The sequence below is a fragment of the Syngnathus leptorhynchus genome, chromosome 2 (genome assembly GCF_054491065.1).
Source record: "Syngnathus leptorhynchus isolate UIUO chromosome 2, UIUO_Slep, whole genome shotgun sequence".
NCBI lineage: Eukaryota > Metazoa > Chordata > Actinopteri > Syngnathiformes > Syngnathidae > Syngnathus > Syngnathus leptorhynchus.
In genome coordinates, this window is record NC_141196.1 from 18,915,987 (window position 1) to 18,930,344 (window position 14,358).

Consider the following 14,358-nt stretch of genomic DNA (forward strand, 5'->3'; position numbering starts at 1 on the left):
ATGAGTTGATATTGTAAGCTGTGTGCACTTATTACACGAGGTAGCTCTCATTGTCAAAAAGGTTCATGATCTTTAATTTAGTGTCAAATGTCTGAAGGACCAAAATTGTCAAATAAAATATACTGCATCAATGAATTAATGAAAAAAAAAAAAATATATATATATATATATATATATATATATATATATATATATATATATATATATATACATATATATATATATATATATAGTACAATAATTATACAATACACTCAGTCTACCAATGGAAATAGATTCCTTTCAAAAACGGTTTTACCTTTTACGATCAAAATGCAGCCGTTTCTCGCAGTGGACTCACAAAATGTAATAATTGTGTATCTAAAATGTTATCTACTGTTGGTTGTTTATTTAGAAATTTAGAGGAGCAGCCTCAGTCGCTCCCCACACGTCCCCATTGAAACACTACTGACAAGAAAGGAAATTGGAGACTATCCCAAATGGCATTAGGCAAAAAGGAAAGTGCACCCTGAACGAGTCCCCAATCAATCACGGGCCACAAAAAGACAACCATTAGTCTCATGGCGAGAACTGAACCCACGCTGCCGGATACCAGAAGAATGAACCACTACAGTGTGGTGCTTTAGGATTTTCTTTTTCTTTTTTTGCGGTCTTGATAAAGTAGCAAAAGTCCCATGGATTACCAGTTAATACTTGCAGGTGAGAATATTGCATCAGGGTAATTCTTTTTATCAGTATGACGTGAATAATTTGCATTCAAGTCTTTCTATTTTTATCATTGTAAAGGACAGTAGTGATGAGACAAAACAAAAGCACAGAAAAAAAAATCTCATTTGTTATTTACTGCACCATATACTGTATGTACACAAAAAATACTCAAAAGGCAATACAAAATAAAACAAACTCATAGTGAGATAATCAATCTCATCCAATCTGATAGCAATGCAAGTTCTCTTGCCTTCCTTGATTATTTTTTCTCTGCATTTGCAGAACAACAATCTCCAAATGGCTACTGACTGCGTCTGTAGATTCTCTGAATCACTATCTGTACGTTTGGTAGTGATTAAGAAATTAAACAGCCCACATATGGCTGACAAGATGAAACCAAAACTAAAAAGACTTAAATCCATGTAATAAACATTCTAAGATCATGTTCCTGTATGATGAAGACTTAAAAATACTACATTGGCCACTGAAAAGTAATAGTGGCTCCTTAAGGAAATGCAGATTAGATCATTATGATGAAACACTAGCACAACTTTGGTCAGTTCATGTAGATTTTGCTCCAATCGGATCAGATTCCTCCAAAATGTGACTTGGTATTAGACTCTAAAATAAGCACACTCTTTTGGCTTGGACTTTTGGCTTTTGTTAACTGTGTTAGGACAGTAAACCAAAATCAGGAGGGGAAAAAGAAGTTAGTTATGAACAAAAAAAATACATATAACAAGTCAGTTGTAATATGGGGGGGATGCAATTTACTACAGTCAAGTCTTGGCTTTTCAGAAAATTCATATTAGTGTATTCAGACAAAACATGTAAGGATCTTATCAAACTAAAAGTGTTGACATTACCAGATTTATATATAAAGAAGGTCTTAGATGGCTGTGTTTATGTTGTGTGGTATTTTTTTTTCCATTCACCTGTAAACTATCCTCTTTCCCTTGACAAATTATAACTTTAGTCTTGTAATAGCACTCTGAGATCATTGATCTGACTTTATGACTTCTTTCCTTGGGTTTTTTACTTTTTACATTTTTTTTTTGTTTGACCGTGATAGTTACTCATAATCTCCTAATATTATTGTTTCTTATCACAAACAGGCACTTTATTATAAACTAAAAGTGCAAATGTGTGGATAACCCTTTCAAGTTAGAGCTACATATATATTTTGGAGCTACTTACCCTGCCATTCATGCAACATCGCTGTACACAATATGGAAATAAAGAATTTGTGTGAGACATGCTTTAGAAACAAGAAAGCAAGAGTCAACAATAATAAGATTTCAATAATGTGCAAATGCATTCTGGTCCATTCAGACTCTCTGTTGAGTCAATTCATCAAATGTGAGCCAGAGTACCGAAGCGTCCCTGTTTGTCACTGAACTATCTGGGGCATCTCGCTCCAGGCTTTGGCCTTCTTCTTGGCCAGAGCCATCCACGGTGGTTCATCCTGGGGCAAAGATGGAGGTGGGAGACCACGCTGAGACGCCGTCGGCGGACCAGAAAGTGCAGGAACTCTTGAAGCCGTCAGCGGAGGGTTGATTCTTGATGGAAAAGGGGGCGAAGTGAGTGTCGTGCTTGGGCTCTGCGCTGGCTTGGGTTCTATGGGGGGTTTGGATACGGCGGGTGGGTTGGAGCTAGAAGGAGCTTTTAGGAGAACTGGAACAGGAGTAGGAGGGGATAGGGATCGTTGAGAGGAGGGGGCCTGTGGTGCGGGTTTGGAGGTGACTGAAGGAAGAGTGGGTTTAGGGGTGACAGGGCAAGGGAGTGGCTGACATTTGGGAAGCTGGGGTGGCACTGGAGTAACAGGGGAGAGTGGCTTCCTGCTCTCGTTTCCGGTAGTTGATGAAGACTTACTGATCTCTGATGAACTCACTAAAGGAAAAAAAGAATTTCATTCATCAATACAGATGTCGCCAAATATGACAATAATGACATATCCATTGATTTTGTTTGCTGGTTGTTGTTTTTTTTTTTCTTAGCTGCTGTTTTTTATTTTTTTCAGATTGTGTCATTATCCACGCTGGTTGGTAAAGTAACAAGCTTATTGTGTCAAAGTTAGAAGACCAAAGTACAGATATCTTCTTTCAAATGCAGGTAGTAAATGTTAAAATGCTGTTGAGAAAAAAAATACTCAAGTTAAAAAGAAATAATACACAGCAAGTTTCAAATTAGCTGTCCGTTAGTTTGTGTTATTGCATGGTGAGGACGTTATACAATGCTTAACATAAACGAGTAAACGAGTACACCCAACTAAACTGATTTGTCAAAAAAAACCCAAAAAAAACTCTGGTTTCCATCCAGCATCAACATTCCTGACATAGAACATATTTATGTACTTGGACTCAAGTACAAAATACATACAAAGTTTTTTTTTTTTTTTTTGGACATATTCATACATACAGTTGAAAAATATATGCACATCAATAAAAGTCAAGCAAATCATTTTTTTTTTTAATTCAACCACATGTGAGTCCAGTCAGCATCAAAATTCACTGCATGTTTATATTATTTCCCAGACAAAGTTAAGCAAGCATAATTGACAAGGATAAAGTTGGCTGTGGTATAAAGACTAAACTCAGTATACAATATTGTGTACGTTTTGTGCGTGTGTTTCGCTGTATGTTCCTTTCTTGATATTGTGTCTTTGCGTGTTCAGACCTTTTCCGATGAAGTCGGATGTTTTGGTGCAGAGTTCCTTTTTTGATGCTTGGCTGACATACGAAGGCAATGAAGAGTTACTGTCTTGGTCCTCCTGATGACAAAGGAGAGAACCACATTGATTAGTTTAAGCAGCTTGAACTGTATGTTGATGTCTTCTACGTATGCAAATGCAACAAGAAGGGGACAAAGAAACAAATGCAGTCTCACTAGGATTTGTGTTTTTAGATCAAAAACTAGGCAAAAAAATAACCTTCTTGACGGTCATCTCATCCAGTGAATTTTCTTTATAGATCTTCTGTTTCTGTCTGGCCATGGAGATCCAGCTGGGACCTTCAGATTCAACATCACGACCTGCAGCAGTTTCTAAATGAGTCACGGGGGTTAGTTTTATGGGAACTTAATCACCATGCCAATGTTAGTTTGTCTACGTGTTCCCAAAAGTGTTTTTGTGTGCGTTTGTATGCACCTGAGACACGTTTGCTTTTCACTCCAGTCTCCCCGTGGACATCTGGTTTCTTGGGAAGGGCAGGTTTGGTGAAAACCGGTGGACTTGTGGATGTTTTAAAACTGCTCATTTCAACTTTACAAGTAACAGGCTGCGCTGGAGGCTCAATGAGTGCCTAAAGAGAGAGCACATTAAATGCAGTAACACGTTCATAGCTGCATGGTCTGTCTAAACCACTACGAGTCACCAGACAAACACTGAAAACGTTGCAATGGGCCCCACATTTGTTTGATTTGGGATCTGTTTATAGTACTAAAAAAATTGTAAAAACCTATTCAACATATTTAACATTGCAGATACTAATTTATTTGTTAAAGATTTTCAAATTAAATATCATCTATGCATTATTAACTTTGAAATGTGGTAAGAGTGTCATGAAACAGCCCAAAAAATCTGTATATTTTTTGTTCTTGTGGCATTTTGCTTTACAAACACCAGGTTTTGTTTGGTAATGGGAGGAAAAAATGAAGTTGCAGGTGGCTTACACCAGTGTGCAGTGGTGCTCATTACCACAGGAAATTACCCAATTTCACTTTCAAAACAAACAAAAATCATGATTTTGATGAAAATATCTATTTTTTTACCACAAATAATGTTTCATTGTTCATCTGTCAGCAAGACAAATCAATATTCCACTAGGTGTCAGTAGGCACAAACAACCTGTTGCCAAATACAGTATTATTAATCAATCCAGAAAATGCAATCTTACCTTAAAAATAAAAGATAAATAAATAAAGGATTGGTTTTCACCTCTGTGTTTTCCTCTTCCGAACCAAAGCGATGCAGAACTGCAGTCTTCCTCAGCCGAATTCCAAAGGGATTGTTGCAGTTTTCCTCCATCGCCGCAACGCTCTCTGTACATAGAAGTGCAGGATAAACTTGAACTAGGTGTGAAAGATACGACTCCTTTAAATTAAATTAAATATTTAATATAATATAATTAATAAATAATATAATTAAATAAATTAAATTACTTTTTTAAATTTTTATTTCGTATAAATGGCCAAGCCTTTAGTTGCCCAATTGTTTTCTTTTTGTTCCAGGCATATAAAGATGCCACAAGATGGCAGCAGAGGACTGATTTATTTTATTTTTTTGTTTGGGTGAAAATAAAACAACTAAATTGAACATGTTTCCTTAGCAATAAGATGGCAGCAAATTAATGCTTTGGCTTGTGTACAAAAGGTAAATTAGTGAGATTTTCAGTAAACAACAGAATTGTTTAAAAAGAGAAAAAAAAAATCAACAAATGGGTGAATTCATGAAAGCCAAACTGCAAAATTCATTAGTTGTTTGCACACACACACTTCTGCTGAAGTGCCTGTCTGCTCATCCATTAAGTCTGCTTACCTTCTTTAGTTGCAGCAGCTGAGGTTTGTGCTGTCACTGGGTCCTGGACCACATCATTGAGGGCTTTGACAGCAGTCCCACCAGCCACAGTTGTTTTGACACATTTCTCCATCTGGGCCTCCAACTGTGGGTCCTTCTTGGTGGTCTCCTCCACATCCTCATCTCCAGGCTCATGGCTGGGGGTTGGGATTTCTTTGGGCTCCCCACCAGACAGGGATCTCTGCCAGGCAGGGGTGATTGTGAAGCGAACTTTGCTCTCATTGGGACGTTCCGGTAACTGGTTGACTACTTCCTCCTCAGGTGGAGGCGTGACTTCATCTACAACATCTGTATCACAAATCGGAGTCACCGGCTCTTCTTTGACTTCCATTCCAGTGTCAGTGATCTCTTCATCAACATGTTGCTCTGTTGTTGTATAAGATGCCGCAACTTTAGGATCTTCGTCAGTTGGAGACAACTGAAAGGCGAATGCGTCTGACTCCGAGCACGGAGAGACAAGGTTTGTGTGGACTGGAGTGGTTGGAGGTTGGTCGTTAGAGAAGGTCTCAGTGGGAGTGTTGACCTCAGCGTGAGGGAAGGTCTCACTGGCAGAGAGGCTCTCAGTGCAAATGGTGGTCTCTTCATGAGTGACAGTCTCACAGGGAACGATGGGAGTGATGGTTTCGGCGGGAGGGTCAGTCTCACCGGGAGTGCTTGGTGTGCTCAGAGTCAAGGTCTCAGTGTCTTGTGAAGGTGATTCAAAGTGTGAAGAAGACAATCGAAATGATATTGTTTGCTTTGTTTCTGTTTCTTCTTCCATCTCCAGCAATTCCTCTTCCTCCACATCTTCATCCTTCCCCTGGTCTTCTCCTGAAAGGTTGAAGTCTTCATCCTCCTCTCTTGCTTTACTTTCACAATCATTTTCATTGGAAAACATTTGGCTCTCGTGGTCGGTTACCGGATCACATGACTCCTGAAGTGTTTCAATTTCATGTGTGCATTGTGAATTACCCATGGGATCAACATGTGAAGTTTCCCTTTGCTCCGGCAATAACGTCACATTGCAAACCTCTTGGCATGTTTCAACAGGAAGCATTTCCCACTCTTCGTCTTCTTCCACTTCAATCCACTGTTGTTTTTCCTCTTCCTCCACATCCGCCCTCACCTCATGACCTTCTCCCTCCACTTGAAGATCGATTAACTTCTGATCTTTCTCACTCGCTTCAGTTTCCAGTTCTTCCCTGTGGTTCGATTCTGTTTGGTACAAGTCGTGTTGTTCTTCAGGTTTGACTTCTTGTGGCAAGTCGTGATGCTCATCCTCTAAACGGATCTGAAAGAAGAAACAAATGAAGTCAAAAGACCCCGTCAATAACTTTTCGGTGAATGGATGCATTGATGACACGTTATTAATAATAACAAAATACTTACGCAAGGCTGACTAAATCTTTCCACAACAAGTTCCTCCTCCTCTTCTTTTTCATCATCATCATCTTCACTTTCCTCTTCCTCATCCACATGTAGGAAAGGACTGGTCAAAGCAGCTACCTCCTCCTCCTCCTCCCCCTCCTCCTCCTCCTCGCTGGACTGATCCAAAAGGAGGGTATCACATGGAGCAGTTTGAGGAAATTCAGGCTCATCCTTCACCTCTTCATTTTCCTGTTCCTTGTTCTCTTCATTCAGCTGCAGGACAACATCCTCAGAGGCCACACATGGAGTGCAAGAAGGTAGGGGTGTCTTCAGGGAGCTGAGCACTTCCTGTAAGAAGGAGCTGTCACCCTCCACACCTTCTCCAAGTCCATCTTCCTCTCCCAGGTCTAATCCATCCATGTCCTTCTCTTTTCCATTCACAAGAGAATGGTCCCAAAAATCTTGTTGGCCAGCAGAAGGTTCCGGTGTGGCTCTGAAAGCAGAAATGATGAGGTCTTATTAATAGGAGAGCCCACCACAATAAACTCAATCCAATTAGAAAATGATGTTTACGCACATGGGACTGTCCAGAGAAGAGCCTCCGTTACTGAGTTCGGGGGAGGGCGAAGGCTGAATGTCAGCTGCTTCCACCCCCGAGTGACACGAAGTGTCCTGAACGAGTGAAACATCCAACTCATCCTCTTCCGCTGCTTCATGCAACAATGGCTGTTCTTTCTCCTGAGCTTCTTTCTCCTCTTTTGGCTTTTGTTTCAGAGAATCTTCCCTTGCATCTGCATCAACAAGCAGAAACAGATGAAGGTAACAACACATAGAGGTAAATTGGAATAAGAAGGGGGAGGGGGAGCACTAACCTGGTTTCTCCTCTTCCTCTGGTGCCTCTAAACTGTCTGGGAAGGAAATGTTCAATGATCCATCCATGCCGTTGTATTCGTCTGATTTAATGTCAAGCCTCTGCATGGACCAAACACAAAGTAGTAGAAACATCAGCACTACACAAGGAAACTATTGGTTTAGAGAGTAAGGAAAGAAGCAAGATGTAGGTCAAAATTATCAACGTTCCCATACGCAGTGACACATCTGTATAGTTTTAGTATACAAGAAGCGCCCAAACCACAATAATAAAATTTTCTTAACTTTGACGTTTACAAGATGTGCAAATCTCACACACACAAAAAAATGAGAGAAACAACATTTCCTCCAACGTTCTGTGCAAAGAGTTGATAGGCTTTTTCAAAGGCCTAACTTTAACATAAAGGTTACATCCAAGGTATTACATCACATTTTGAGCATGATGAGGATCGGCACTTAAACAAAATAGAACTTTAAAATGGAAAGAATTAACACTTGGGAGTCCATCAAAAAAGAACCAATTGTTCTAGTGTGTGAAAGTGAAGCTATAGGCACCAATAAATTACCCAATAATTTTGGGCAAAATAATAATTGTGTATATTGGTGACCAGCTATCCAATGAGACAAGATATACTTATTATTCTATAGTTTTGTTGATTTCTATACGTTTGTTTACATAATGTAGAGCATCTTGTACATATACAACCGAGAGCCTTTTTTCTTCCAAACCAATACTATTCTGTAGGGTTGGTGTTAGCAACTAAAATGGGTGACAGAAAGTTGGAGAGCTGATTGTCACAGTAAAAACGTTGCATCATTTTCAGCATGTCGATGCTACAACCGTTTGTTTCCAAGGGCGGGACCACTTTTTCAACAGTATGAGCAATACACCGCACATATTTGTGTTCTTACATTGGCAGCTTTCCTCCGGTTACAGGCTTTGTGTCTTAGGCCCAGCTTGTGCTTGGCAGCAGAATTATCCAGACAGCCAAATGGGCTTGCCGGCTGACTGAAATCCCCCGGAACCTTCACCAGGGGGCTCACTGCTCTGCTGGACAACTGGGGAGAGAACAGGAAAAGATGCTTTGACTTCCAGTTTTCACTTCATTTACATTGCCATCCATCTTCTTGCCTCGTGAGCTGATGGGAGGCAAGGTAGACCCTGGACCTATTGCCAGCCAATCACAGGACATTGTTTAGCAACATAACTGTAAACATACAAACTTATGCCTTTGGACAATTTAGACTCAGCAGGGGTGTCAAACCCATTTTTGTTGCAGGCCATATCGTAGTTATGGTTTTCCGTGTGGGGCCATTAATACTATCTTGCATTATCGTATTCACACAGCAGCATTAAAAAAACAATTTCAAATTTATTTTGAACGTGGGGTTTTAAAAAATTTGGCAATACCTCACTGTTATTAAAAGATAAGACAATTTACAATTTGGGTGTTTTAACAAGAAACATTGAGTTGACATAAAATGAAGTGGAGGGCCAGATCTGGCCCCCGGACTTTGAGTTTGACACCTGAGATTTAGAGTCATACACATTTTTTAGGAAACCAGAGAGTAAACCCCATGCAAGCTCATCGAGAAGATAATTCAAACCTGAAGCTTCTCAACCGAGTAGACATGCTAACCACTCGAAGGAAGATGTTCCGTTAAAAAAAACAAGCCTTAACGATTACGTTTGAGAAATGAAACCAAAATACCAACTGTAACCACAACCTTGTCTGCCATTGTTTGGAGAGATTAGTTCCAGACAGTGCAACTCACATCACACATGAGTCACTGACTTGTTGTGAATTTGAGAAGGAAACAGCACACCATGAACTGATGGTCAGTTGGTGTTGAAAAGTTACAATTCTTCCCTGAATGATGAAGTCTGCAGATAGGAAACCAAAAAGGAAATAGAGCACGACTGTGTGTGACTACATCCAGCTGTCTAAATATTAGCTGTGCTTTAAACACTTGTGGTGTTGATTATACAGTAGAGCTGAGTCTTATGCTTTGCTCCATCGAGAAAAGATTTCAAACTTGGAAAAGTTTCAAGAAAAACTAAAGTATGACAAAAGAAAACTCACTTTCCCAGTTGAGTTTTAAGTGTTGGATTCAACCTCTTCACTTTCTCGCCCAATCTGTCATGTTGTAGCCTAATTGTAAATGTACAAACACATTTTAGCTTTTAGATTCAAATTAACCTTCCTCAATCTATCTCCATCTATCCTCTTTATCCATTTTACGTGCATTTATATTCACACCTTAGTTTAAGCAACGGCAACATGTCTTCTTGAGTATGTTCCTCGGCACTTAGTGACTTTTAATGGCTGAGGCCATACTCGCAATCTGTCTCTGTGTCTGTGAGCGCATTTGACACCTGAAGTCCAATTTGGCTAGTGTGAATGCTCTGATGCAAGTCTGGTAGACATCCTGGTGGGCCAAGATCTGGAACTAATGGTCATAAACACGCACAGCAGGAGGCAGAAGAAGAGCGGAATCCCCGCACAAGTCTGACATGGTTCAGATGGTCAAGTGTGAGTACGCCCTAAAACGCTCTGGAATATGTCCCTCACAGCTGCACCATATTCCCAACTGTAAAAGGAATATTTAAACTCTCCCCCTGACCCACACACATATTTTTGGTGCTCATCATTTAGGGTTGTTTTTAGCACGGAAAGCCCACGTTTACTTAAATATAGTCAAAGTTTTACTGACTGCACTTTTTGTGCACATTTAAAGGCAGAAAACTTGTCAACCCACCTTGAAATGAGCTACTCTATCATAGATGTAAAAATATGCCTGTTTAGCCCATCAGGCTTGTGCTAAACAGAAGGTCAAGAGGTTCGCAAGTGAAGTAGAAAGAGTGCGGTTCAAAACAAACACAGTTTTAAGGGTCTGAACAAGGTGGTGAGATGGAGCTGAAGAAGGAGCTCAAAACACATGAAGGCTTTTAGAGTAACCACAAGTGATTCAACTGAATCGTGAGATGTTTTTTCTTCTTGTTTTTTTTTTCATCCCGACGTAGTCACATGGGAAATATCTCAATAATACAAAGCTCTGCTGCACAGCCTAAAGTGTCCTCACGGCTTTCATAAATCACATCAAGTATTTTATTTTGCTGGCTTTTCTGGCCTACGTTTTCTTTTCTAGAACCGGATGAAAAGCTTGCATAATGATGTAATCTTATGCCACCACACGAACCAATTTATCAAACAGAGCTCATGCCTTGATATTGTATATGTTAGAACTGTCCTAAACCCAAAGACACCCATATAGAAGATTCTACAAGCCGATTGTGTGGCTCGATCTCCACAATTACCTGGTCTTCGTCACTATCCACCCCCGCAAGGCTGAGTGAATTGTTCCACCGAGCCTGATTCTGAAAGACACAGGTGGAAAGAAACAATGATGCATATGTGGCAATTAGGTGGCGTGACAGTAGTATGCATGTTACCGTGGCTACTTGAGAAGACGTGTACTCAGGGGGACTGCAGGGTAGACCGTCATCCTCCGACATGGTTCCGGCATCTTCCGTCCTCTTGACACACATCAGCGATGGGGGAGAGCCCAGCCTGATGGCTTGCTTCAGCTGAAGCTGCAATTCCATGTAAAAGCATTTTTTTTATTCATGTTTCACTAGAGTAGATGCAGTAAGTGGAATTAGAAGCCTTTCTAAAAATGTTGTCATTGTAAGAAGCAACAGGCTGCTCTTTCAGAGTGTCTTGCCATGTTTACAGTCTCACTGATGTAGAGTATGATTAACAGACAATGACTTGCTCATACAGTCACCACAGAGGGGTGAGTGTTTCATTTTGAAAGTGTGTGTTTGTCGTGAGGTATCACAGAAACTAAAAGTGACATACTTTATCGGTTTGCTGCATGTTACGCTGGTATTGTCAATCAGTGACTTATTTATCCAGCTGCAAAAAAAAACACTGTATGTTACTTATATATATATATATATATATATATAAAAGTAACATACAGTGTCACTTTTACTGTAGGGATAATAACAATCACGTGCATATGGTGTCACAATATTTGTCTTGAAATACCTTGAGGGGGATTTAGATCCAAGTACATGACACTTAAAGAGATATGTTTCCATCATCAATAGCTCAATCATTTATCATAAATAAAAATGTCCTACAATTTTCAGCTGATACACGTTGTGGCCTGTATCGTGATGCTCTTGGAACCACACACATAAAAATAATACTTTGACCTGGATCATGTGGTGGGATGGAGGGCAAACATTCAGAAACAAGGCCACAATGTGGGTGGCAAAATGTGCAATCTTTATCCCATGTGCAGCTTGCTTGTTACATAATATTTTTACACTAAATTTGGCTCTTCTCACATCAAAATGACAGGCCGGTTCAGAGTTGAGGTTTACGGCCAGGATTTCATAATCAAATTCTTTAAAAGTATATATTTTGAAGCGCAAAAATATTTTACAAATGAACAAGTCATTCTTTAGAACTCTGTGACGCTGTAAATAATGTGACCATGAGAAACTAGCAAAAGTTTCCTGAGTGTCAAATCTGCTTAAGGGAGCTTCATTGTACAGACAGCTTAGAGGAGCGGTTTAACTGCAGGTCAGTCTTACATCGTCCATTTTTAGTCACGTGTTGTGACACACATTGTTCTGTCAGTCTGCTCTCTTTACCATCATTAGTTTTAACTCTGACTGCCTAGAATTTATATTACTATTAACGCATCAAGATGATACCACTCTAAAAACTCGCTTTGGTTACGTTCCCATCCCTCAGTTTAATCACAATAACATGAAGGGCTTTTTTTTTTCAACTCTGAGCTACAATTATTTGTTTTATATATTGGACATTTTGGCAACAATTATTTGTTTATGGCTGCAGAGATCAAATTATTGACTCAGTTTGTGATCAATTTCTGTTGTGATGATAGTTCCAAGAGTACCTGAAGAGATTTCACTTTTCCATGAATACTGTCCTGAGATGCCCCCAGAGCCTCGTTGGCCTCCGACGAGTCCGAGACAAAGACGGAGTCGTGTGACAAGGCCTTGCTGCCCAGGCTAATCTTTGACCTTTAGAAAACAGGAAATAGGGGGGAAGGTTAGGCCACCAAACTATTTTCCTCCTTTACTTCCACGTGTAAGAGAGTAACATTTCGTCCTACTATGGCATAATCTTGCATTTTAAAAGTGGGGTATATTTGTCTACTGAGCCACAACAGGAAGAGGCAGTAAAACCTTTACTTTAAAGAAAGGAAATTAACACTATTCCAAGGAAGAGATGCTCCACTTTTTAAACAAACACGGGAAAAAGCAGTCCAGCATTCCAGAGACTGGAAGATCAGGAGATGAACACTTAGGATCACAATGAATGTTTAGTCAAGTCATATTTAGGAAAATAATACTTCACTTGACAAACGCTGTGTTGATTATTTTTGCATGTTCTTCCTCAGAACCATAAGACGTACCCTTGAGCATGGATCAGTCATATAAACAGAACAATCGTAAAGGAATCCCAGACCGATTAACAGTGGTTGGTTTTTTTTAGCAGGATGTACAATACAAAATAGTATTGCGTAAACTACAAATGTTTCCCAGGCATGTCAACCGTGTTGCATGTAATAGCAAAGATCAATTGACACACTGATGGTTAGTGACTGCATTGGGCATTTGGCAAAATTTGGCATTGATAGACACAAAAAAATTCAATTACCAAAATTGCATCCTTTTGGAATGTGTGAGAAAGCAAACCCATGGCAAGAACATGCAATCACGGCATTGTAGTGATGGAGCCAAGATTTAAAGCCCATATCTCAACACTGTGAGAAAGACCTGCTAACCACCATTTTGTTGCTCTCCTTGTTAACATTCTGAGTAAATTGAAGTAATACAATTATCATCTGAATATAAAAAAAACTTTGGGTCCCTATTTGACAGATGTTAGACTTATTGCAAAGAACACGTGTGATCTTACCCTTTCCCCTTCTCCGAACGACTGAGAGTATTGTTTTCGGATGTTTTGCTGATGTTGTCACTCGACTGGCTGCCTTTAAGCTCTGCATGATCTCCTGACGGCTCTTTTTTCTTCCTCCTCACAAAGAAGTTTTTAAAAGTCTGGAACTTGGACTTCTTCTTTCCTGAAGGGGATACATGAGAGAACCATGTTTGAAATACGCTTGAAGATTATTTTTGCTCTCCGGTTGGTCGTGTTGTGACTCATTCAAACAAACAGAGCGGTGGTACGCTAATGAGGCAATTACGCACACAGCATCTGCCAAAATATGAAGTGCAGTTCCCGCAATTTGCCTGTTGGCTTTAATAGCTCAGGTAGACACATGAGGGAAAAACCACGCGTATGAGTGTTTACACAGATAAGCACATCAACACAACACACGTGCTGGTAAAGGGTGCCCAAGTGACTGCGGCTCCATTAGCACTGTAGCAGAAAATGCAATAACTCTTTTATAAGCTTTTAAACAGCTACAGAGTGCTTTTAGTGAGAAAGTTACGGAAGCGGGGAAAGTTGAGGGGTTGAGAATGATTAAGTGTAAGGTTATGAAACTGATTTTAAGACATAATGAGCAAATTTGCTACTGTGGCCTGCTACGCTTTCACAGACTGAATGGAAATGAAATATTTTCTTTATTACCTAATGATTTTCAAAATACAGCTGAACCTAGATTATACACGGACTTTGGGGTCCAGAATTTGGGAACCCCGAAAGCACGTGATTTAGAAAGTCTTGGAAGTGTAATAAAAGCAAAGCCATGCATACAATGTATCGGGAAATTACAGGAGTAACATCATTGCTCTAGATCACAGGTGTCAAACTCAAGACCCGGGGGCCAGATACTTCCCTTGTTTTCAC

General features: G+C 39.9%; 1 protein-coding gene across 3 annotated transcripts in view; it reads right to left on the minus strand.

Annotated features, from left to right (window-relative positions):
• Positions 1-822: 822 nt before the first annotated feature.
• Positions 823-14,358, minus strand: part of LOC147061144 (uncharacterized) — a 37,187-nt gene continuing 23,651 nt past the window's right edge. For 2 of the 3 annotated variants that reach the window (XM_085939662.1, XM_085939679.1), the window contains 14 exons: positions 13,465-13,627; positions 12,437-12,563; positions 10,953-11,093; positions 10,818-10,877; positions 8,411-8,557; positions 7,501-7,600; positions 7,206-7,419; positions 6,650-7,121; positions 5,243-6,551; positions 4,643-4,746; positions 3,854-4,007; positions 3,638-3,750; positions 3,385-3,478; positions 823-2,598 (listed from right to left, as the gene is read on the minus strand). In XM_085939662.1, the coding sequence (XP_085795788.1) occupies positions 2,099-2,598; positions 3,385-3,478; positions 3,638-3,750; positions 3,854-4,007; positions 4,643-4,746; positions 5,243-6,551; positions 6,650-7,121; positions 7,206-7,419; positions 7,501-7,600; positions 8,411-8,557; positions 10,818-10,877; positions 10,953-11,093; positions 12,437-12,563; positions 13,465-13,627 (3,698 nt within the window). In that variant the 3' untranslated portion in view covers positions 823-2,098. The remainder of the gene's footprint in view (positions 2,599-3,384; positions 3,479-3,637; positions 3,751-3,853; positions 4,008-4,642; positions 4,747-5,242; positions 6,552-6,649; positions 7,122-7,205; positions 7,420-7,500; positions 7,601-8,410; positions 8,558-10,817; positions 10,878-10,952; positions 11,094-12,436; positions 12,564-13,464; positions 13,628-14,358) is intronic. The other variant, XM_085939670.1, reaches the window with a different exon arrangement.